At 39.8% G+C, this 25,381-nt stretch overlaps 1 protein-coding gene across 2 annotated transcripts in view; it reads left to right on the forward strand.

Moving 5' to 3' along the window:
• VSIG1 (V-set and immunoglobulin domain containing 1) overlaps window positions 1-25,381 on the forward strand; it is a 35,225-nt gene that overhangs the window by 3,312 nt on the left and 6,532 nt on the right. The window contains exons 2-4 of one of the 2 annotated variants that reach the window (XM_011958738.1): window positions 10,528-10,691; window positions 13,913-14,020; window positions 19,386-19,584. In XM_011958738.1, coding sequence (XP_011814128.1) covers window positions 10,528-10,691; window positions 13,913-14,020; window positions 19,386-19,584 — 471 coding nt within the window. The remainder of the gene's footprint in view (window positions 1-10,527; window positions 10,692-13,912; window positions 14,021-19,385; window positions 19,585-25,381) is intronic. The other variant, XM_011958739.1, reaches the window with a different exon arrangement.

Here is a 25,381-nt window from a genome sequence, read left to right on the forward strand (position 1 = left end):
GTGTGATCTCGGCCCACTGCAACCTCCACCTTCCGGGTTCAAGCGATTCTCCTGCCTCAGCCTCTTGAGTAGCTGGGGTTACAGGCTTGCACCACCATCTCCGGTTAATTTTGTATTTTTAGTAGAGACAGGGTTTCTCCACGTTGGTCAGGATGGTCTCAAACTCCCGACCTCAGGTGATCCACCGCCTTGGCCTCCCCAAGTGTTGGGATTACAGGCATGAGCCACCACGCCCGGCCTAAAAATATTTTTAAATGTTGATTAAGTGTGTACATCTTGGATTATTTTTCTTCAGTAATAAGCATTGGCTTTTAAAAGAGATTACACATATTTCAACCACATATGCATTTTTGTTTTATTTTTAAATTTGGTCATGTCAGAGAGGGACATTGCATTCGTGGGTTTTGTTGAAATCATATACTAATCTTTACTTTGCTGTTTATTCATAGTCCTGTTGATATAGTGATTTTTCTGACTTATTCAATTTTTAAATAATTTCTCAACTTAGACTGACTTAATCCAAAGGAAGAGAACTTCTTTCCCTGACACTCAGAGAATCACCTCCACTTTAGGACTAAATTTGCACTGTCCATTGTCTACATGTGGCTATCAAAATTTAAATCACTTTAGATTAATGAAAATTATAAAGTCAGTTCCTCAGTTTCACAAGTCACATTTCAGGTGTTCAATAATTCTGCTTGGGCTACTGAATTGGATGGTGCAGAGATCGAACATTTCCATCATCACAGGAAGTTCTGTTGGACAGTGCTATAAGGGTGAGCTCAGAGGTTTTAGGTAATGTGCACTAATTGAATGATGTGACATTTTAAAAAGGTTCATCTGGAAATATATAACTTTTAGCTCTGAAGCGTATCATCACTATATCATGGTTGGACAATGTCTGAAACCCATCTTTTCTTCAGAATTTAATTGGTTATGTGCTAAGAATTGGGAATCTGGGCGATAAAATGGTCTGGAGGTTTTGCTTTGCCAATTGTTACTTATTTACATGACAATGTGTAATACCTCAAAAACTATTATCTCACTTTAAAATTTGAAATTACCATCCTAATTCTAAGGTGATATTATTAAACTTTTGCAGATTTCTAATTAGATACACATTTATATATCTTCTATATTTAAAATATTGGAAATGTTCGAGTCAGATTTATATTTCCCAAATCCTTGATTTTCATTCACCTCTATTCTCATCTGTGCTATAAATGGCTTCCTGCTGCACTGAGGGATGGCAGAGATTGTGTCTGTCGTGTTCATTATTGTTTCCCCAGTGTTTAGCACTGTTTGTGGCACAAAATGGGTGCTCAACTGATATTTGTTGCTAGGCTCCACAGCCTCTTCCATGGCTTGACTTGTGTGAGTACCGTGTGTACTCTGCCATCAAGTACTTTTTCCAAGCGTGGTCTTCAAAGGGGGTTTGTGGGGGTTTGTTTATTGTTTTGCCTTATCTGTTCATAAACTCTCACCTTTAGCCAATCTCCTAACAGATACTGGGTCCCAAACTAGAGAACAGAATTTATGGCCAAATAATATCTCTAAAATCTCTGTTTTTAGGGAATAAGTCTGGGAACTTTAAGGGCTACCAAATCCCCAGTTTTATCATTTTTATTTTGGATACTTTAAAGACATTTGTAAGTCATCATTTAAGCACAGTCAGAGATGTAGCTAACTTCCAAGATAAATGAAATGGATTCTTTGAGAATGGGATGGAACCAGCTTTCTCCAATGAAGTTTTTGTTGGAAACATTAGCTGCTTTCTGAAAGCCAATTTCCTTTTTGGAGGAGGCATTATGGAAACCAGGAAAGCATGGGGAGGAGAATATTGGGAAGTGGGAAACTACGGAGTTAAAAAGTGCTGCATTCGTGTCTGCATTCAGGCACTTTACTTAATTTATCAGTGCATTGGTTGCCATGTAAACAGCCAGCTTCTGGCAGGAAAGTAGCTGGATCAGGTGGCCTGGCTGTGACAGAGAACACAGATATTGAATCTATGAAACCAAGAGTAATCAGTACAACCATTTTTTTCTTTTACTTTTTAAAAGTGTTTATCAGTCCTTTAAGTTCTTTTTGTCTGACTGCTGTCTTTAAGTAAGAAAAATATGAAATAAATAAGTTTTGGGGTATGCAAAATTGGGAAGATGGACAGGAATCAGTCCCTCTATGAAATTTCCTCTGAATCTCTCATAATTTCTGTATCCTCATCCCTTCACCCTCAATCCTCCACCACCCTCTGTGACCCTACAGGCAGCTGGGGCAGCATAGAGATCGTCTCTTGAACTTGCCTTTCTCTTCCAGTGCTTGCCTGCCAATCCTATGTCCCATCCTGGAGAACTTTTATAGTCTTCGACATTGCAATGGATAGTAACCAGTTAATAAGATGAGCCAGTGATTGTATAGTGCTCCCCAAAGTGCCATCACCTAAAATAGCCCTTTGGAAAGTGTTCATATAGAACTGAGAATTTTAGTGTAGTGGCAGGCTGGATTTGGGTAGTGAGCCCTTCAGTGGTCCTCCAAATCCTATGGGAAGCTTAATTACTTCACCTTTCTGTAAGGCCAACAGTTTTCAGAATTTGTGGTCTCAGGACAATTTTACACTCTTAAAAACTGAGGGAGATTTCTGGTCTGGACATGTGGTACAGACCTGTTTTTCATTGTTCTTCCCTGCTAAGCACAAGTATAAACCCTGGAAATAATGCAAGAGACAACCAGGGGAGAACTCTGAAAGGTTGTAAGAAGAAGGCAAACTGGTTTGAGACCCAGGGAAAAACAAAGAGCAAGGGTATCCTGTTTCCCACCCAGCAGAAGAAAAAAACCTAGTCCTGGCCATTCCTGATACCCAACTGAATAACAGAGGGCAGCCCAGGTAAGCTTACTCCTCCCTTGGAGCTCCTCTGACAACATCAGGTGGGCCCAACACCACAGGTAAGGGGGGATCTTCAGAAATCCCACGAACAATAGTGGACGAAAGAAGCATTCGCCTTCTCCCTGGGCCTGAGATGCCCCACTTTCACCTACAGATATCGAGGTGAGAAGGTAGAACAGACACGAGGCATAAAGTGATGGCAAGCGGCCCAGTCTGGGAAGGCTCTGTCTCAGTGGGTGTATGACTGTCCTCCCTACCCATAGAGACACCAACAGTGCAGAGCACCAGTAGAAGTGTCCCACCATACCTACCCTCACTGAGAGACACCTGGAAGCCTGACCTAGGGAAACCTTTCTGCTCCTTCAGGCGATATGATCTGGGACAAATGTCAGCATCAGTGATACCCGATAAACAAGAGCAAAACAATACTGAAAATTAAACTGCTGTTAGAACAGCAGACCACAAAAGTAAGCCAACACCTGCATGTGAAGCATAAATAATGTGACTGACTGCAAAAATAAAAAATGTAAATAGGAGTTTCCTAACATAATAGGCAAAATGTTCAATCAGAAATCATCTGTCATACCAAGAATCAAGTAAATCACAACTCAACTGAGAAAAGGCAACTACTGCCAACATTAAGATGAATCGGATGTTGGAATTATCTGACAATGATTTCAAAGTAGCCATTATAAAAATGCTTCAACAATCAATTAACATTATCTTATAATAAGTAAAAAAAAAAAAAAAGGAAACTTGCAGAAAAGAAAAAGAAGTTATAAAAATATAAGAAAAAAGGAAATCCTGTCATTTGCTACAGCATGAATGAACCTGGGGGACATTATGCTAAGTGAAGCAAGGCAGACGCAGAAAGACAAACCACATAATCTCACTTATATGCGAGATCTAAAAGAGTTGAACTCAGAATTAGAGTAGAATGGTTACCAGGGACTGTGGCTTGGAGGGAGTGGGAAATGGGGAGAAGTTGACCAAAGGGTACTAAGTTCCAGCTAGACAAGAGGAATAAGTTCTTAAGACCTATTGCGCAGCAAGCTCACCGTAGTTGATAATAATGTATTGTGCATTTCAAAACTGCTAAAAGCATAAGATTTTAGTCTACACATTGGGTACAGTGTACACTGTTCGAGTAATGGGGGCACCGAAATCTCGGAAATCACCGCTAATAAACTTATCCACGTAACCAAACACCACCTGGTCCCCAAAAACCTATTCAAAAAAAGAATAGATTTTAAATGTTCTTGCTATGAAAAAAAAAAAACAAATAAAAAGATAAGTAGGCCAGATGTGGTGGCTCATGCCTATAATCCTGCCACTTTGGGAGGCCGAGGCAGGCGGATCACTTGAGCTCAGGAGTTCGAGAACAGCCTGGGCCACGTGGTAAAACTCCATTTCTACCAAAAATACACACACACACACACAAATTAGCCAGGCCTGGTGGAACGCGCCTGTGGTCCTAGCTACTCGGGATGCTGAGATGGGAGAATTGCTTAAGCCTGGGAGGCAGAGGTTGCAGTGAGCCGAGATCACACTACTGCACTCCAGCCTGGGTGACAGGGTGAGACCCTGTCTGAAAACAAAACAAAAAAAAAAACAAAAAAAAGATGAAAATGTGAGGTGATGAATATGTTAATTAGTTTGATGTAATCATTGCACAGTGTATACATATATTAAAATATCACATTGCACCCCATAAATACATGCAATAATTATTTGTTAATTAAAAATAAAAATTAAGTTAAAAACAAGAATTTAAAAAAATACATACTTTGTGATTGTCTACTATTTTTCTAAAGACCCTTATAATCTACAGGTTCATTCTCAATTTTCTTTTTTCCCCCCTTGGACTTATTTTTTGAATAAAACTGGCTTGTTTGTCCCTTCCCCCACCAAAAATATAAATTATAGAACGGTAAAATAAAATAACAAAAATGAAAAACTTGCTGATGGACTCAATAGAAGAGCAGAGATGACAGAAAATAAAATCCACATCTGGTGAAACTACCCTTCAGGAATTAAGGGGAAATAATTAAATTCTCAGTTGAAGGAAAACAAAAAGATTTGTTGCTAGCAGATAATACTGTTAAAAAATAGCTAAAGGGATTTCTTCAAACAGAAAGTAAATGATAAAGAGCAATCAGGAAGGATGAAAGGACAACAGAAAGAGCAGAAATGTAAGTACATAAAGTAGACTATCTTTTAACTCATGAGTTCTATAAATCATATTTGATAATTGAAACAAAATTATAACACCATTTTACACTCTAGACAATGATATTTAAAAGTGGGGAAGGTAAAGGAACCTAAATGGAAGTGAGGTTTATACGCTTCAATCAAAGTGGTAAAATATTGATATAAGTAGACTGTTATGACTCACATATGAATGTTGAATACCCAGAGAAACCACTAGGAAAACTCTACAAAGATATATATTTTAAAACACTACAAATAAGTCAAGATGGAATCATAAAAAATGCTCAAGTAACTGTCAGAAAAGCAAGAAAAGGGAAACAGAAGAATAATAACTGAAGGAACCAAACAAAAAACAAATAATAAAATAGCAAACAAGAATTAATATATCAATAATTACATTAAACAATTATAGTGAATGTTAATACATTTACAGTTGTCCCCTTTTATCTGTGGTTTTACTTTCTGAGGTTTCAGTTACCCATGGTACAGTACAATAAGATATTTTGTGAGAAAGAGTGTGACTGTGTGAACACAATCACATAATTTTTACTCCAGTACATTGGTATAATTGTTCTATTTATTAGTAGTTATCATTGTTAATCTCTTAATGTGCCTAATTTATAAATTAAACTTTATCATAGGTTTGTGTGTATAGGAAAAAAAACATAGTATACATAGGGTTCAGTACTATCCATGGTTTCAGGCATCCACTGGGGGTCTTGGAATGTATCTCCCTGGAATAAGGGGGAACTACTCTATATGCTACTCACAAGAAACACATTAAATTTGATGACATAGGAAGATTGCAAGTAAAAATATAGAAAAAGGCATACCACATAAGTATTAATGTTTCAAAAATCTGGAGAAGCTTCATTAGTATCTGATAAAGCAGTCTTCAGAGCAAAGAAAGTTAAAAGAGATAAAGAGAGACATTACCTAATGATAAAAGGATCAACCCAGCAGGAGGATATAATGATCCTTAATGGGTACACACCAAACAACTAAGTCTCAAAATTCATGAACAAAAACTGATCAAGCTAAAAGAAGAAAGAGACAAATACACAACTATAGTTGGGAACTTCAATACTCCCTCTCAGAAACTGATAAATCTACTAGACAGAACATCAGTGAATATAGGGAAGATCTGAAAAAGACAACTAATTGATCTAATTGAATATTTTTATCTAATGTTGAATATTTATTGAATATTTTTATGATTTTATATTGGTTTATCCACAGTGGTTTTAAATTATATCTATTTGTATAGAACACTCCACCCAACAACAGCAGGACACACTTTTTTTTTGGCACCTACAGAAAATTCACCAAGATAGATCATGTGCTTGGCCATAAAACAAACCTAAACAAATTTAAAATAATTGAAATCATGCAGAGTGTATTCTCTGACCACAATTCAATGAAACTAGAAATCAGTAGCAGAAAAGTATCTAAACACATGGAAATTAAACAACACTCTTCTAAGTAATCCATGGATCAAAGAGGAAATCTCAAAAGGAATTTTAAAAAAATACATAGAACTGAATGCAAATGAAAACACAAAATATTGAAATATGTACCACGTAGCTAAAGCAATTCTGAGAGAGAAATTTATAACACTAAATGTTTACATTGGAAATAAAGAAAGGTCTTAAGTCAGTAATCTAAATTTCTACATCAAGGATCTAGAAAAGAAGACCAAAATAGGGCCAGGTGTGATGGCTCACGCTTGTAATCCCAGCACTTTGGGAGGCCGAGGCGGGCGGATCACGAGGTCAGGAGATGGAGACCATCCTGGCTAACATGGTGAAACCCTGTCTCTACTAAAAATACAAAAATTAGCCGGGCGTGGCGGCGGGCGTCTGTCGTCCCAGCTACTTGGGAGGCTGAGGCAGGAGAATGGCGTGAACCTGGGAGGTGGAACTTGCAGTGAACCAAGATTGTGCCACTGCACTCCAGCCTGGGTGACAGAGCAATACTCTGTCTCAAAAATAAATAAATAAATAAATAAATAAACAAACAAACCCAAAGCAAGCAGAAGGAAGGGAATAATAAAGAGCTGAAATCAATGAACTTGAAATAGAAAAACTATAGGGAAAAATAAATTACACAAAAATTTGCTTTTTTTGAAAAAAAATCAATAAAACTGACAAACTTCTAGCAAGACCAATAAAAAGAGTTAAGATCCAAATCACTAGTATCAGAAATGAAATATGGAATAACACTATAGATCCTGCAGTCATTAAAAATATAATGAAAGAATATTATGAACAACTATACATTCATTTATTTGAAAACTTAGAAAAAATTGGCCAATTTCTCCGAAACAGCAAACTACTAGAACTCACCCAATATGAAATAGATAATCTGAATAGCTCTATAGCCATTAAAGAAATTGAATTCATAATTTTGAAAGCTCCTACAAAAGAAATCTCCAGGCCTAAATAGCTTCAGCAAACAATTCTAGCAAACACTTAAAGAATAATTAAGATCAGTTTTACACATTTTCTTCCAAAACATAGAAGAGAAGGAAACACTTCCAGCTCATTTTATGGGCCAGTATTATCCTGATACCAAAACCAGACAAAAATAGTACAAAAATAGAAAACTACAGGCCAATATCTCTCTCATGAACCTTGACACAAAAATCCTTAGCAAAACACTAGCAAATTGAATCCAACAATGTATGAAAAGAATTATACACCATGACCAAATGGGATTTATTTCAGTTTTGTAAGGCTGGTTCAACATTCAAAAAGCATTCAGTGTAATCCACCATATCAACAGGCTAAAGAAAAAAATATATGATCATATCAACTGATGCAGATAAACCATTTGACAAAATTCAATACCCATTCATCATTAAAACTCAGCAAGTTAGGAATAGAGGGTGTATTTGTTTCCCACAGCTGCTGTAACAAATTGCCACAAACGGGGTGGCTTAAGGCAAGAGAAATGAATTCTCTCACAGTTCTGGAGGCCAAATGTTTTAAATCAAACTGTTGGTTTCTTCTGAGGTCTCTGAAGGAGAATCTGTGCCATAAGTCTTGCCTAGATGGCTGCTGGCAATTCTCGGTATTCTTTGGCTTGTAGATGCATCATTCCAATCTCTGCTTCTGTCTTCACTGAGCCTTTCCCTTTGTGTGTCTCTGTGTTAAGACTCCCTCTCCATTTTCTTATAAGGACAGCAGTCATTGAATTTAGGGTCCGCTCTAAATCAATGATGATCTCATCTCAAGATCCTTAATTACATCTGCAAAAACCCTATTTCTTTTATTTTTTTATTTTTATTATACTTTAAGTTCTAGGGTACATGTGCATAACGTGCAGGTTTGTTACATATGTATACTTGTGCCATGTTGCTGTGCTGCACCCATCAACTCGTCAGCACCCATCAATTCATCATTTATATCATGTATAACTCCCCAATGCAATCCCTCCCCCCCCTCCCCATGATAGGCCCCAGTGTGTGATGTTCCCCTTCCCGAGTCCAAGTGATCTCATTGTTCAGTTCCCACCTATGAGTGAGAACATGCGGTGTTTGGTTTTCTCTTCTTGTGATAGTTTGCTAAGAATGATGGCTTCCTATTTCTAAATAAGGTCACATTCACAGATACTGGAGGTTAGAAATTGAACTTATCTGTTTGGGGGACACAATTTAACCTCCTACAGAGGAGAATTGCCTCAACTTGATAAAAACACCTACAAGTAACCTGCAGTCAACATTATACTTCATGGTGAAAGACTGAACGCTTTTGCCCTATGATTGGAAACAATGCAAGAATGTCCACTCTCATCTCTCTTATTCGACATAGTACTGGAAGTTGTAGCCACTGCAATTAGGCAACAAAAATAAATAAAACGCCTACAAATTGGAAATGAAGAAATAAAACTCTCTATCCCCAAAAGACTTGCATCTAGATTATACAGAGAATTCTCAAAACTCATTCATTAAAAAACTAAACAATCCAATTAGAAAATGATCAAAGGATATAAACAAATATTTTGCTGAAGATGTACAAATGGCAAATAATCCCATTAAAAGATAATTAGCATCATTATCTATTTGAGAAATGCAAATTAAAACCACGATGATTATATTACTTCATATCTGCCAGAATGGCTAAAGTAGAAAACTGTGACAACACCAAATGCTGGTAAGAATGCAGGACAACTGAATCCTTTTTTTTTTTTGGAGGGGGGGTATGTATAAAGGTACAGTCATGATGGAAAACAGCCTGGCTGGGTTTTTTTAATAAAATTAAATGTGCAACTGACATATGATCCAGCAATTGCACTCTTGGGCATTTGTGCCAAAGAAAGAAAAATTTATTTTCATGCGAAATCTGTACCTGAATGTTCACTAGAATTTTATCCAATACCCCAAAACTGGAAACAACCCAGGTGTCCTTAAATGGATGAATGGTTAAACAAACTGTATTATATATATGCCATCAGGTACTACAAATCAATAAAAAACACAAACCAGTGATACACACAACAACTTGGGTGAAATTTTAGATAATTATGCTGAGTAAAAACAGTCATCAATTCCAAAAGGTTACCATGATTCCTTGTATATAACATTTATGAAATGACAGAATTTTAGAAATGAAAGATTAGTGGTTGTTCATGGTTAGGACAGGAATGAGGTGCAGGATGGAGGTGAGTGTGATTATAAAAATGTCAACATGAGGGGTCTTTGTGGTGATGGAACTGTTCAGTATCTTGACTGTGGTGGTGAATATACAAATCTACACATGATAAAATATAGAATTAAATGTGCATGTGCACACACACAGCAGTACATATAAAACTGGAGAAATATGAATAAGGTTGATAGGTTTTATCAATGTCAGTATCCTGGTTGTGATAGTATACCATCATCTTACAAAATGTTACCATTGCTGGGAACTGGGTAAAGTAAACATGAGATCTGTCTTATTTCCTAGAACTACACGTGAATCTACAAATATATAAATAAAAATTTCAATTAAAAATTATTGAGGACCCCAAAAAGAAACTGATATGTTTTGCCTGAGATTTACCCAATTTTAAAACTATAAGTCCCACATTCAAGGAATTCCCTTGGTACTGGGAAAACTGTGTCACTTGTTCTCTATACTCCCAGACAGTTTTGGGTCCTGGACAAGACTTTAAGAACCTGTGTAAGGCTGCCCTTAATACAGAAGAAATTCTCAGTTCGGTGTGTTACCTCACCATCATCTAGAATTTGAGTATCTTCATATGATAATTTGTTAGAAACTCCCCTCCCCCTACCCCAGTGAGACCCAAAAAAGCTCAGTTTTCTTGTATGATTTATTCTGCCTTCTCCCCCTCACCTTGGATTCTTCAAATAAGATGTCTTTGTAAGTGTTCTGTGATGGAACAGTGCTATCAGAATGTGAGTATGTACTATTTTTTGATTATCTTTTCAGGTCAGGTTAGTGTGGTGCAAGTGACCATCCCAGACAGTTTCGTGAACGTGACTGTTGGATCTAATGTCACTCTCGTCTGCATCTATACCACCACTGTGGCCTCCCGAGACCAGCTTTCCATCCAGTGGTCTTTCTTCCATAAGAAGGAGATGGAGCCAGTTTCTGTAAGCACACATTTTCCTAAACTCTTCCCCTTTTGTAGTTCTGACTGAAAACTGTTGGGGTAGAAAAAATGTGAAATGTGAAAGAATGGCATGCCAGTGACAGTAATGGCAGGAATCTCAGATACAAACGTTTGAAGACAACTGTATAGAGAAGATCATCATCTAAGTAACTTAACTCTTGTCCTCTCTTCATATTTAGTCATAACCCATTATCTCAGGTCTGTGTAGGTCCACATCAAGTGGATCATGTATTTCAGAGAAGACGGAAATGGTTCTTCTCATAGGTGAAATGAACAGTAATTCTGAAAGGGCTCCCCCTCCGCCTTTATCTCCCTATTATTTCCAGAAGAAATTAGTTCAAATGCAAGTCCTGATTGATCTACAGATCTCTGCCAAATTTAATATCTAGGATCTGACTGTCAAGTGAACTAGCTCACTGTGCTAGACTGAGGCCTGACAGAACGAGACTCCCCAGATGGGTGAAGAAGGGCCATAGTAGTGATGAACCCTGTGTAGTTCATCAAGAACAGCGTAAGGATAGAGGACAGGGGATGGAGTGGGTAGGCATAGGGTCTGGGGGAAGAGGTTGCCAGAAAAGGGTGGGTTGAAAGTCAGGGGAGGAGAATGATTTCACATGCAAGCTGCCTATTCCCAGGTTTCCTTCATCAGGCCTTGAGGGAAATTCCTTCTTTAGCCCAAGGATTCAAATTGTATACTCAAAGGTGTGTGTGTGTGTGTGTGTGCGCCTGTGTGCTCACGCACATGTTTATGTGAGCACATATGCGATGCATGCCTACACATATCTCTTGATGGAAAAGGTCTGTAGCTTTCTTCAGGTTCTCAAAAGGTTGCATGACCCAAAGCAGAGTTTAGAGAAGAGACAAGTCAGTGTGGTTTGAAGTAGTTGGATGCAGCTGAATTGGGCCTTGAAGGAAAGGAAAAGTTTTGATTAGTAGAAAGATAGAGGGAGAGCAAGTTGAGGAGGCTGGGGGAGGCCTAGGGACAGGGGTGGAGAAGAAGGAAGGCATTAGTTTAGAGGAGCCACATGTTGGCCAGTGTCACTTCAGCCATCACTAGTCCTTCGGAGGTGCTGAGTCCTCTGTTTACAAATCCTGAGCATTTGTTTAGCAGGAAATGCCGTACGGGGGAGATTCCATCAATGCCACTCTCTAGTCCAAGTTAAACAATTTTGCTCAATACTGGTTACCTTGGACAAGTATCTGAATCACTCTGTACCTCTCTTTAAAATATGGTAGATCAGCAATACCCGTGGGAAATCAACTGGCATAATGCATGTGAAAAATATAAAGCCCTGTAAGTTTTATCCCTTGTAAACACTATTATGATTATCATCATCCACAGCAGCACTACCACCAACAGTGCTTCTACCAGTTTGCATCACCCAAAATGTCCAGACCCAAGGCCTTGTATGTAGGAGTCAACTAAGAAATTATTGCCTTTTTTTGCAGGATGCTCTGTTAGATTGTGGATGACAATAATCACATGACCTTTCTTCCTTTTTAACGTTCGATTTCCAGAATAGTCTTTTCAACACATTCTTTATCTGTAGGCTTGAAATCTTTCTCATTTTGCCAGGTGGGGCTGGATTTAGAGAGACCTCGCCAATGTATTTTGAAATAGTTTCTGCTTAATACTGAAATCAAGATGTTCTCAACTGCCTGAAGGCTGGGCAAGGCCAGTCTCAGTTCAAAAACCACAAATTTTTATTTATGCCTCCTCTGACATTGGGATTTACAAGGCCACTTCTTGGTTGAACTGTGTGTCTAGTGAGGAACTGGGAGGGAGCTGCAGAGCCGAAGGATCTTGTGACCAGCAATGAGCTTTTTCTATGCCAGGAAATGCAAGGGAAGAAGATATGGTGATTGAATTGAGTGTGGCCTGAGCCCAGAACATCTCTTAGAAGCACTTAAAAAAAATCTGTTCACAAATAAATATTTATTGAGTAGCTTATTTACTTGCCATTTGCTTCATTCTCCAAAATGTCAGTTACAGGTGGGGCAAGTAATTTAAGATATATACTCTTTTGCAATGTCCACATTAAAGGAGGGCATCTGCACTGAGCTGCTGGATCAGGCAAAACCTGCTCTTTGATCTTAAAGCTGCATGATACCTGTGTTACGCCTGGGCCTTAGCCGCATAGAAGATAAGCTTTTGTGTTTTTTTTTGCTCCCACAGCTTGGGAGCAATAAAAACCATCCCCCAAAGGCAAATTTTATCTTCCTTCTATTTTCCTGTCTTGCTTTAGCTTATGCTAGCCAGATCCCCATTACAACCATATTTAGCTCTCTACTTCTAGAGAACTGGAGTCCTTCCCCTGTCTCCCCACATCCTGCTGGCATGGGCTTCTCACTGCTTTACCAGATGAGTAGTTTTGAAGTCCTAGTGGAAACCCCCTGATGAATGTCAGTTCTTCTTGCTCTGCCATTTATTTATTGACTGGGTGATCAAACGACTGGTAGACCGTTTGATCGTTTGACCTTTCAGTTGTTCAGTTCCCAATCTTTAAAATGGGGCTACTTACCTATCTCATAGGTTTAATATGAAGATTAAATGAGATGATGCTTGTGAAGCACTAGGAAGCCTTCTACCCAGTAAGCATTCGGTGAATGCGAGCTTTTATTATTGGCATCATCACTTACAAAATGGTGATTTTGCAAAATCCCTGTTCCCTCCATACCCCTGGTGATCCGGAGGGACTGAGTCATGGGCACTAGGGAGCCTAGCTCAAGAAGATACACTTGAACAGGGAAAGAGCTCTTCAGGGCCATCCTAGCCCAAGATCTGCTTCAAGTTCCACTGTTCACCAGGTCACTGTGGCTAAAGGGAGGGCCCAGGCCCTTTCTCTGCCTGCTTCTTATCCCTGAACTGACAGCCTGCTCAACCAAGAGGTTGCAGACATCCTGTGTTGAGGTGGTATTTTTCAAAATGGGATTTGGTCTCCATTTCAAGACTGTTTCCTCTTTGAAAACATTCACAATTCTGTGGAGCATGTTGTATGTTAATCTAGGGATTTCTGGTGGAACATTTATGGGAGGATAAAAGGACTGCTGCACTATTAGACAGTTCTGTGATTTATGGGGCTAAGAAGTTGCCAGACATCAGTGGTCACACTGAGAGATTCAGTTCAACTCCTGGGTTGATGTGGCAGTATACTGTATAGCATTCAGCTCTCAGATCCACCCATTTCTGCTCAAACACAGCACAGCTCGTGCCTCAGTACTGAGGGTATGGAGGAAAAGGCAGTCAGTCAGTGTCTAAAAATGACGCATGCAAGAGACGCTCGGGGAAGATGTAGCTGGACCTCTCAGGTAAGAACACTTATTGGTGTACTACTGGACTTCTTCATTGTTTGGAGACTCCAGGGCACTGGCACCAGCTTTAGGAATGGGATGGGAGGGTCTGACTTTGGTAACAATCAAGATCAGCGCAAGCCCCTGACAAAACTGGGACAGTCTTGAGTTTACCTTCTCGCATCCATGTCTGGAGTTCTTCTGCCTCTTCCTAAAGGCTCAGGACCCTATTACTGCCCTGAACAGGGCAGTGGCCAGCTCTTTCCATAGTCCCATCTTTCCTTTCCTGAAATCATTGTGTTAGATTAGCAATTGACTCTGAGGCCTGGTATTCCTCAATACCCAGGGGCTGATGTTATTTCTTACTGACTATCCCCTGTGGCAAATAGAGACTGAAGTATCCCACAGGTCTTCCCACTAAGAAGGCCAGGATATTCATTAACATGGTCCTTCTCTCAGAGAAACATTCCTCTCAGAAAATAAGAACAGCTTTAGATAGTCAATCCCTCAGCAGGGAATCTCAGCGGAAAACTCTAGGCCAGGTATGGGCAGGCTAACATGGAAATTTGGGGTGGTCTGGTGCCTTTCTGGTCATGCAGATGGCCTCATCTTCCATCCAGCCTGTTAATGCTAACACTGCATACAGAGACCTTACCTGTCCATGAACAGAGCATGCATTGACTCTACTTAGCATGAATCTCTCAGACAATACTTATTCTTCAAGAATGTTCATAGTGAAAAATACCCTTTGCCAGTCTCATAAACAACTTGGACAACTTCTTTCCCAGGACCTAGTGTTCTTATGTTCTCTGGCTTCTCAGATTTTACAACCTGAAATACATAGGACAGAGCCACACAACAAAGAGTTGTCTGCCCAAAATGCCAGTGTCACCCCTACTGAGAAATACTGCAAGTTCTTCCTTGCCCCACCATCAAATTTATGTATTGTGCCCCATTCACTTTTTGCTAAATCTGATAAATTCATCTCATGGTAAGGTGTTAGGGACTAGTGATAGCTTATTTTGGTCTCTTCTAAAGAATGCATTGAATCAGGGACCTTCCATGCCTTCTTCCAAAAGGAGCAACTGAAATGGTAGATACCCAGGCAAATGGCAGGTTGGTAAGAGAGTTGGTTTGGAAACAAGAGAGTCTTTCTTTGGTATCCTGTTTCTTCCACATGCCATCCCTGCCCCCAATACAGTCCGAATAAAATTCTGAGCTTGTGACCATTGCCACCTTATACCTGCACACCCCTTCCCTACCCCATGGCTAGCCCCTCTATCAGCAGTACAAGAAAGCAAGAAGCTGGAAAGGAAAGAATGTGTGGTTTGCTGTGGACGTCCATGTTCTCCACATTCCCAGAAGGAAACTGCAAAAGCAGCTCTGGAAGCTAACTCCAACTCAGGTTCAAACAGAAAGCAAACTGAATTCTCTCAACCCTTCTTGTTTATGCTCCATGCTTCTAGTTAGAGAGCAGTGTCACTAAGCTGAGGAAAAAGTCTTTTAGGACAAATCTGGTTCCCAGCTGCACAGCCTTGTGTGACTAGGAGCTTGGCACAGTAGGAAGGGAAAGGTTGCTCTGCAAAGAACTGAGGGGCCTACAATTGCAGCTGGCAAATGTTGAGGGCATCATGTAGTGAACATAGTCAGCATGGGAAGCACCATGCCAATAAATAGCAGCAATTGGCAGGAGAAGGTTGGGCTGGAGCAGGGAATGGAATGGCCCCAAAGAGGGAAGGTTGCCCAGGAATCATCTTTCTCACCTTAAGAAGGACTATGAGTGCCATCTTAATATATTCAGTGGGAATCAGGAGGTCTGAATTCCAGGTCTGACTGTAAATTGTGTGACCTTGGGAAAATTGCTCCCTCTATTGAGGCCTCGATGTCCTTTTTTGTATTAGAAAAGGATGAATTTGAGTTCACTAACTGCAGGCCTCTGGGTCAGATTTGGCCAGTGGATGTATTTCAGTCAGCCTGCCCAGTACTTTGTTTGTTTCAACAGTTTGAATGCCTTGTTTACGTTAACTTTTCAGTTCCTTGCAGTCCCCATATCTGTTATGATCTTACCACTACTTACCAGCCCCTCCCAGCCATTTCCCATATTTCCAATATCCATCGGGCTCCTGAAGGCCCCTTAACCTTAGAAACCACAAACCAAACTATCTCACAAGGGTCTTATAATTACTGTGCAATTATGACTCCACCCATCAGCCTCTAGCATCACCCAGGGGGCAGGCAGAGAGGACCTTGGGAGAAAGCAGGGCAGTCTACCATGAACCCAAGCACAAAGTGCAAGTGGGTAAAAAATTAACAAGCACCCTTTAAGGGAACACTGGGATGGATTTCCTTTAAAAATCACCTCCTCCTCACCCCCACCCAAAGATGTGGCCCGTTGAAGATCCGGGGCTTTTTCTGGACCTCCATTGCTTTGATGTCCAAATTGATAATATTCTTTCTTTGAAAAGTATACAAGCCACACAGGATCATGGGCCAGGCTTTGGCCACTGTTCAGCTTTGATTTTTAAAAGAGTTATTCTTTTATGAAAAATGGAATCAAGTTGTAGTCCTTCCTATATGATTAGATAAGCAGTTTCAGGAAAACACTTCTTTCTTTTTTTCTTTACAAGGACAGTGTGACTGTGTGGACTTCCCCCTAACAGAAAGCCCCTCCATGTATGTGTCTGGCTGCTGCTGTCTACCCCCAGGTACTTTACTTCTCACACAGAACTGTGAAGCCAAAGCCTTGGCTCTTTTAGGTCTCCACTGTTAGCCCTCACTACCCTTATTTCTGTCTCTAATACCTTTTAGTGTCAATTGTAAGAGGGCGAAATGTATTAGACTACAGCATGAGGAGCTAGCATATAAAAGGTAGTAAAGGTCTTTTTCATAGGTAAGGTTTCAGGGCCTCATTGCTTACATACTCATTTCACCTTGACTCATGCCCAATTGTGGGACTTTTACAGTGGGCATGGACACATGGATACAGTGAACACTTTTTACTTCTTTTCATATCCTAATTCTGGCCTAAAACACACTATTTTGGCCTCGTGATCTCTACAGAAATAAGGTCCTTTTCACCTGGATCCTCTGGGCCTTGCTGTGGGCCTCAAGCAGGACTGATGTTGTAACTCATTGTGATGTCATCAAGCATCCCTATAAAACAGGGCTGATGTTTTACACTGTCCACAGTCTCCTTAGGAGGGGAAGTGGCCAGATATTGAGGCTGTAAAGGGCACTCTTGATGGACAGCAGGCTGAACTCCAGGTAAGAAACAACAAGACCTCAAACTGCCAATTAGAAAGTAAATAAGCCCCATGTTGCCTTGTGAAAGTGAAAGCCTGATAGCATGGGTGTCAACTCAAATGAAAGTAATCCTCTGATGTGTTGAACCTCCTCCTGTCCCACTTGAATACCTTGAGTTAATCCTGGCTTTCTTGTTTGGAAGTCAAATAAGACCATTCTGGGGCAAGAGTTTGTGATTTCAATACGTGTGAATGAATGAATTATAAATGGCTGCATTTATAATGCAGGCAAGAAAGCATGTTGATGTTAGAAAAAAATGGGAGAGAAACAAATAGTTTTCTCTTTAAATGTACTCTTTTCCTGGGATTTTTCCCTCAAAATCCAGCTTTCTGCCTTAGTTTTGAAATATATTGACTTTCTGCTTAAAGGAAAATACATTTGAATTCATCTAGACAATATCTTTTGGTTTTCTAATTGCTTTCCCTCTTTTATTGGCCTATTAAGGTAAAGCCCACAGTACAAGGAATTAGGAAAATTGGATCCCAGATTTGTCTCAACTGTCAATTTTTTGTCTTTTATTTTTTAACCTCTCTGGGCTTTGGTTTCTTCTGTAAAGTGAGGGAAGTGAATTAAATGAATTGTAAGGCCTTCCAGTAGATTTTATGAAAATATTAGTCTCACCAGACTAAGACAATACAATTTATTGAACAATAACAATCACTTGAATAACATACATTTACATGAAACTAACAAAATATGTACATAGAAGGTGTGTATTATGAAGGGACCTCAGGAATTACCTAATCCGGTGATTACCAAGCTTCAGTCATTGATGTACCATCTACATAATTTTTGTCATATTTGTGTATCACTAGCACTATTTATTATTTAATGTTATTCTCCATATTGACCTGTTTTCTTAAAATCTTTAAAAAATCTACCTTAATCTACCCTATGCAACAGTATTGAGGAAGTCATAGATTTAATGTGCTAGATATTTATCTTTCTAATACACATTCAAATTTGTAAGTTTTCATTTATGTACTAACTAAAATCAACTTAACTGCCTATACTTGGTAAATACATATCATACGTAAAACATTACTCTCTTTTCTCATTCAGATGTGGAAAGTAGAGGTTGGAGAGATTAAATAACTTTATTTCTTATCTAAAAGCAGGTTACCATGGAGGCATGACTAGAGGCCACCTCCCCTAACTATGTCACAGTGAGAGGCAGAGCTGTGACTAACTCAGGCCACCTGACCCCTAGACCAGGACCCTTTCCACCACATCGTGCTGCTCCCACAATTGCCATTATGATCTAAGTATCTATGCTCTTTAATAGAGATGGAACTAGAATCCAGATCTTAAGTTTAATAAGTTATAATAATAATAAATGAGTCCTGTGGCTTTAGGTGGGTCATTTAGTCTCTCTGGGTCTGAGATGCCTTATTTGTTTAAATGACAGAATTCCAGTTCTGCCTTCTGCCACGTGGAGAGAAAGATGGTAGCTATCACTGGCTGAGCACTTCCAAGGTCCTTTACTAGGTTTCTTTGTTTCATCTTCATAACACCACTATAAAGGGATGGGAGCAGATGATTTCTAAGATGCGTTTCTGCTTTGCTTCTAATAAACAAAACAAACCTAAATTTGTCTATCCAAAAGAGTAGATGTGTCTAAAAGGAGCATGAACATTTGAACATTTAAGGAAACCAGATAGTCTCACTGGGTAAGGTAAATTCAAATTTTAAGAAGTTTATAAAATGGTTAAAAAAGTGATAGTTTTGGTTTCCCATCAGACATTTATGTTCTACATAATGAGTTTCTCTCAGGTGGATTCATTAAGTGAGCATCTCGATCTCATAGCCCAAGCTTAGGTGTTGAATCCTGTCAGCTCCAGCTGCCTCCTCCTCTGTAAGACAGGCATACTTCCTGATGACATCACAGAGCTGCTCTGAGGGCCAAATGCGCAGCTGTGAGCAAATTAAAGTGCCCCACTGAGTTGAGAAACCTTGGCCACAGGGACCTGTTCCTGGTGGGGGGAAGATGTTGTTTCTTTATCAAAGGTAATGTGTTTCAGGTAGCTTATCCTAGTCCTGGACACTCTCCACTTCTCATTTCTGTTATTTTTCTGTCTAGATTTACTTTTATCAAGGTGGACAAGCTGTAGCCATCGGACAATTTAAAGATCGAATTACAGGGTCCAACGATCCAGGTAATGCGTCTATCACTATCTCGCATATACAGCCAGCGGACAGTGGAATTTACATCTGTGATGTTAACAACCCCCCAGACTTTCTCGGCCAAAACCAAGGCGTCCTCAACGTCAGTGTGTTAGGTATGAGCACTTTTTTCTGCCTTTTCTTTCCTTGGAACAAGTTAGGACACTGAATGAGCCAGGACAGTGAGTTATGATGCCAATTAAGTCTCTGTAGGTAAATATACTACCTAATATTTTCATTATCAGGGAAATAGAGACAAGCCACTAGCCCAACCAATACAGTAACACTGAGAAATCACTCATAAAACATGCAGAAACAATTGTGCAAAAGGGCTGCCAAAATGACAGCAGTAGATGACCCAACCTCCAGTGATCCCTATCTCTGAGGGAAGGAATGAGAACAGATGAGACAATCTGCTGTCCCACAAAATGATCACTAGCAACTCTTTTAGAGGAAACTTCCATTTACAGCCAGACCTACCTGGGGGAGACTACTGTCAACTTATTATTCCTTTTAAGCGCAACACAATTCCCACCATTAAATTATTCTTTTAAATAAAGACAGGAGAGTCCCTTTTTAAAAATGCTAATGCTATTTGGAAAAAGGACTGCACATTAATCTAGTGTTGATAGTCAAAATATTTACATACAAATATTCATTATATGATATTGGGCAAGCCATATCTGCTCTTAAAATGAATTTGGAATCTCATTTGTTCAGTATTTATTGAGTCACAGTGATGGAGGTGTTGTTTTTGCCCTTGGGAAGCTCCCAATTTTGGTCATTTCTAGAAGTCCTTCCAATCTCTGTCTGAGAGGACAATGTGGGCTAAGCTCCCATCAGTAGACTGGGATTGGGAAGTATTGAAGCAAGGGATGAAAGGACTGCTGATCCTCAACTCTTACAGACAGACCAGTTGAGATGAGCATTTTCCCACTTCTAGGTAGCCCCAAATGGAGCTGATCTAAGAGTCATTGCTCCTCTCAAGCTGTGTGCACACATCACAAGAAAGGAGGAACTATATCAAATCAGTGACTTAATAATTGAGTAGCTTGGAAAAGCAGCAATTGGTAACAAGGTGCATACCTAAGAGAACTGTTTACAGTTGTCCTGGCTTGCCACTCAGGTAATGCCACAAAGGAACCAGCTGACATTTACTGTGAGGTTTGCCACTGCATCTACCCACCTGGGAAAGAAGGAAAGGTACCTAAGAGCTATTTTTTTAAGAGTGGGTTAGCTTAATCAATCATGTTTTTATCTTACTGAGTTCTGTGCCAGGAATTGGGGTACAGGAACAGACAAGAGAAGTATTACTCAAGCACTTTCCTGGGAGAGTTTCTGTTCCGGTTTGGAAGACTAGTGTATTAGTCTATTCTTGCATTGCTGTAAAGAAATACCTGAGACTGGGTAATTTATGAAGAAAAGAGGTGTAATTGGCTCATGGTTCTGTAGGCTGTACAGGAAGCATAGCAGCTTCTGGGGAAGCCTCAGAAAACTTACAATCATGGCAGAAGGCAAAGGGGAAGCAAGACGTCTCACATGGCTGGAGCAGGAGGAAGGGGAGGGGAAGGTGCCACATACTTTTAAACAACCAGGTCTTATAAGCACTCACTCACTATCACAAGATCAGCACCGAGGGGGAAGTCCGCCCCCATGATCCAATCACCACCCACCAGGCCCTACCTCCAACATTAGGGATTACAATTTGACATGAGATTTGGGTGGGGACACAGATCCAAACCATATCAACTAGTTATATACATAGGAACTAAGTGGTGTGCTATAAATGCCAAAGCATCAAACTGGCACTCAGAAGACCTGAGTTTTAGATCTTACTCTGTACTCAGTGACCTAATACAAGTCAGTCCACCTTTCTCTGACCATTGTGAGATGGGGTTATAATTTCTGCCCTGTCTTCTTTATAGATTTGTTATGAACAGTTTTGTTATTTTGCCTACAAAATGAAATACTGGAGATCAAAGGGTTTTTAATTGTTAAAAAACTGGAGGGATTAATCTGCTAATGATTTTCTGTTGCTTCCTGGTTCTGAGACGTTCTGACCAGAAACAATCTAAAGAAGCCAAGCCCCTTCATCTCAGAGCTTGGAAATAGCCCTGAGATAAAGTTAGACAAGAAGGTTAATATTCTTAAATTTAAAGCTCAGAGGATCCCAAATCAATTTCCGTAAGAAGTTGAGGGTCACTTCCTCTCAGAGGTGTTTTTTCCCGTGAGTCTTTGGGTCAGGTAGCTCTGTGTCATGACTTTTCCTTAAGCAGCCAGGATCCAGACAAGGTAAAAGGCAGAAGGGTCTGTGGATTTCCTTGTTTGTTTGGGAACTCTAAATAATATTGTTTTTATTAATTGGGCAAAGAACAAAGGCCTCCTCCAAATTTGGCCTTTTTGGAAAATTTGAGGCTGCTAATTTTCTCTAAAAATTGCAGTGACTATTTGCAGTTCTCAAATCTCGTTGTATACGACTGCCTATTTTGCTTGCCCTGACTGAAAGGTGAGGCAAGGTGGGGACAGGTGGGTAAGAGAGAGAGGCTAATTGTGGGGACAGGTGTTGATATTTCCTTAAAGATGACTCTCATAGCAATGTATCTTTCAGATGTTTTCTTAGCCAGCAGTGAGCATCAATCCCATGCATTTACCCGTTCATGCATGAGTTCATTTAACAAACCCTGAGCACACGTGCCAGTCACTGTGCTAAATAATGGATATGGGGAGATGTAAAAGAGAGGGTCTTAGCCCTCCAAAATTCAGTCTAGTGAAGGAGACAGATGCATAACATAAAAGCTTTCAGTGGAAGTATGAGACAAGAACTATGAGGACACAGGGGAAAGGGCAAAAAGCTGTATCAGGAATTGGAGAAGGCTTATTGAGGAAAGTGACTTTTGTGCTGAATGTTGAAGGGTGTGCAAGAGTGTGTGACGAAGAAGAGGGGCTGAGATGGCAAGGCACAATTTAAGTGAAGGAAAGAGCAATGGGCAAAGGACCAGGTGGTTTGGACAGCCATTCATTTGAGAGCTTTCCATTAGGTATGACAACCTTGGAAAATTAATCTCTGAAAAATACCCAGATCAAGTTTGAATAATTATTTTGTGTGCATTTGGAATGAGCATCATCTACCTTCTGCAATTTGGCACATAAAAAGAAAATGATTGATTTAAGGAAGGTTTAAGAACCTACTGAAGCACTTTCTTTTTTCTTTTTTCTTTTTTTGTGAGCTGAGCCTTTTCCTCCCACCTCAATTCTTTTGAAAGCAATAAAGCTAAATGGTAGATCAATGGCTTTGCCAGTTAAAGACCCAAGTTCCACTGGGGACTTTAACTGGATGAAATGTCAGTTCAATCCTGAGTCAGTAGTTTTAGAAAATATATAGGTTTGGGACTTGGTTCAAAGTGATTCACTAAATGTTTTGTTAATAAAAAATAAAAGGAGAAAAATATTCTAAGCAAAATAAAATCCCTATCTGGGTTTGATTCTGGGCTCAATGAATGAGTGCAAGTCATTCCAGGTTTTTGCCATAATTTAGTTCGAGTCCTGGTGTCCAAATTTGTGATGAAATACCCCCATTTAATTTTCTGTTCAAATTGTTCTATTCTGCTCTAAAGACTATAAAATAGCCATCTCTTTTAAACAGCAGTATCTAAATCTAGTGATAGCTGCAATGGACTTCTGGTTAAAATAGCTGAGTTTAGAATAGGCAAATCCAACAAGTTGTTCCTACCTGAGAAAGTCATTGGTAAGAAAGAGAGAATAAAGAACTAAGTAGAAGGATACTTCTTTTAATCAAAAGACACCTGCTTAAAAGATAGGGCTAGTGAAATGTTTCAGAATTATAGCTATATGCATCTGTCTTCTCGCACCTGTGTACAGATAGTGAGAGTCTGGGATGACTGGGCTGAGCAGAAGTCAATGGGAGAGCAACTTTAGTAGCAGGAATTAGTCCTGCTGTGGCCAACAGAAATTCCAGGTGCTAGGCCCTATATATATTATTGTATTTAATCTTTGGATCAGTCAGAGGTTAGATAATCTCTTAGTCACATTTTACGGATGAGTCAACTGAGGTTTGGCTAAGTTAGGTAACTTGCCTACACAGATCCAGGGTAGAGTTACAGAGCCAGTATTCTGTACGGATCCAGAGCTGTGCCCTTAACCACTGTGTCTCAGGTAAGAGCTGTAGGACTGAGCAGTATGACACATTTCATGTCTAACTCACCTAAATTAGAGAACCTAAGCTTTGAATGGTTCTAGCAAAAAATGAAGATAAGCAAGGTGAGCTGGAAAGTATAGAAATGTATATCATTATTTGTTTATAAGATAGATATATAAGGTATATAAGATAGAGGTATAGATATAAAATAAATATCTAAGATAGATAAGAGATATAAGATAGATATATAGATATGATAGATATATAAGATAAATGTATAAGATATGTAAGATAGAATAAACTGTGCAAAGTAAGATGAATGAGGAGATTCAGATTCCCAGCTTCCCACAGGGCTTCTCCCCTGACGTGTTTTTTTTTTTTTTTTTTTTTGAGACGGAGTCTTGCTCTGTCGTCCAAACTGGAGTGCGGTGGCCGGATCTCAGCTCACTGCAAGCTCTGCCTCCCGGGTTTACGCCATTCTCCTGCCTCAGCCTCCGGAGTAGCTGGGACTACAGGCCCCCGCCACCTTGCCCGGCTAATTTTAGAGACGGGGTTTCACCGGGTTAGCCAGGATGGTCTCGATCTCCTGACCTTGTGATCCGCCCGTCTCAGCCTCCCAAAGTGCTGGGATTACAGGACGTGTTTTCATAAGCAACTACAACTCTATGTCCCAAACTGACCTCATTAGTACCCCTTCCTCCTTGTCACACCTTTCCCTAAAACCTGCACCTCCTGCTGAGGTCTTGGAGGCCTCTTCCCCTCTCTAAAGTCATCTCTCATCCCTCTCCCACCCCACTTTAGAACTGTGTCAAAGTTATTTTTGAATTCCTGGTGCCTCTAGTCCCGTGCCGGGCCCACAGAAGGCATGGGTGCTTGCCGAGTGAGGGATGAATAAATATTTGAGTGCTGGGTAGCATGCACCCCCAAAATGGGCTTCCCCTACTGATGATGCACACAGGCAAATTCAAACCTTTCAACTATTTTGTGTCACCCACAGATGTATAAATGCAAAAAAAAAGAAAATAATCATAAGAGAAAAGAGAAATACAGCATTAAAATGTTTTAAAAAGAATAATAGGCTATCTCAGAGTATTTAAGGGTTCTATTTTCCTTTAAAACTGTGCTTTTAAAGCATAAACTATGTTCCTAGTCATTTAGTATTTGCTTATATTTGGCTGTTTTAATAAAGGCATATTTTAAGACACAATGCGGAAATTCATGGTTATATATCTGGGGAGGAGGCGGACAGAGGAGTCACTATTTGAATCTTAATGGCCTCCTGACTAGAAGGGCCCTGCACCTGAAGTGCTCTACTCCCACCTCGTGGTGCAAGCAGAAAACTGCCAAAATACATTTTAATAGATTTATTTACTTATTTTTATTTTTATTTTTTTGGTGGAGATCCAGTCTCACTTTGTTGCCCAGGCTGGAGTGCAGTGGCGTCATCTTTGCTTACTGCAACCTCCGCCTTCCAGATTCAAGTGATTCTACTGCCTCTGCCTCCCAAGTAGCTGGGATTACAGGCGCCCACCACCATGCCCGGCTAATTTTTGTATTTTTAGTACAGACGATGTTTCACCATATTGGCCAGGCTGGTCTCGAACTCCTGACCTCAGGTGATCCGCCCGCCTTGGCCTCCCAAATTGCTGGGATTACAGGCATAAGCCACTGCGCCCAGCCAAGAGTTTTTTTAAAAAATAAATAAACACACATATTCTTCAAAATGAAAGTGAGGAAGTGACTGCAATTGTCACAGA

This window comes from Colobus angolensis, unplaced genomic scaffold (assembly GCF_000951035.1).
Source record: "Colobus angolensis palliatus isolate OR3802 unplaced genomic scaffold, Cang.pa_1.0 Scaffold472, whole genome shotgun sequence".
Taxonomy (NCBI): domain Eukaryota; kingdom Metazoa; phylum Chordata; class Mammalia; order Primates; family Cercopithecidae; genus Colobus; species Colobus angolensis.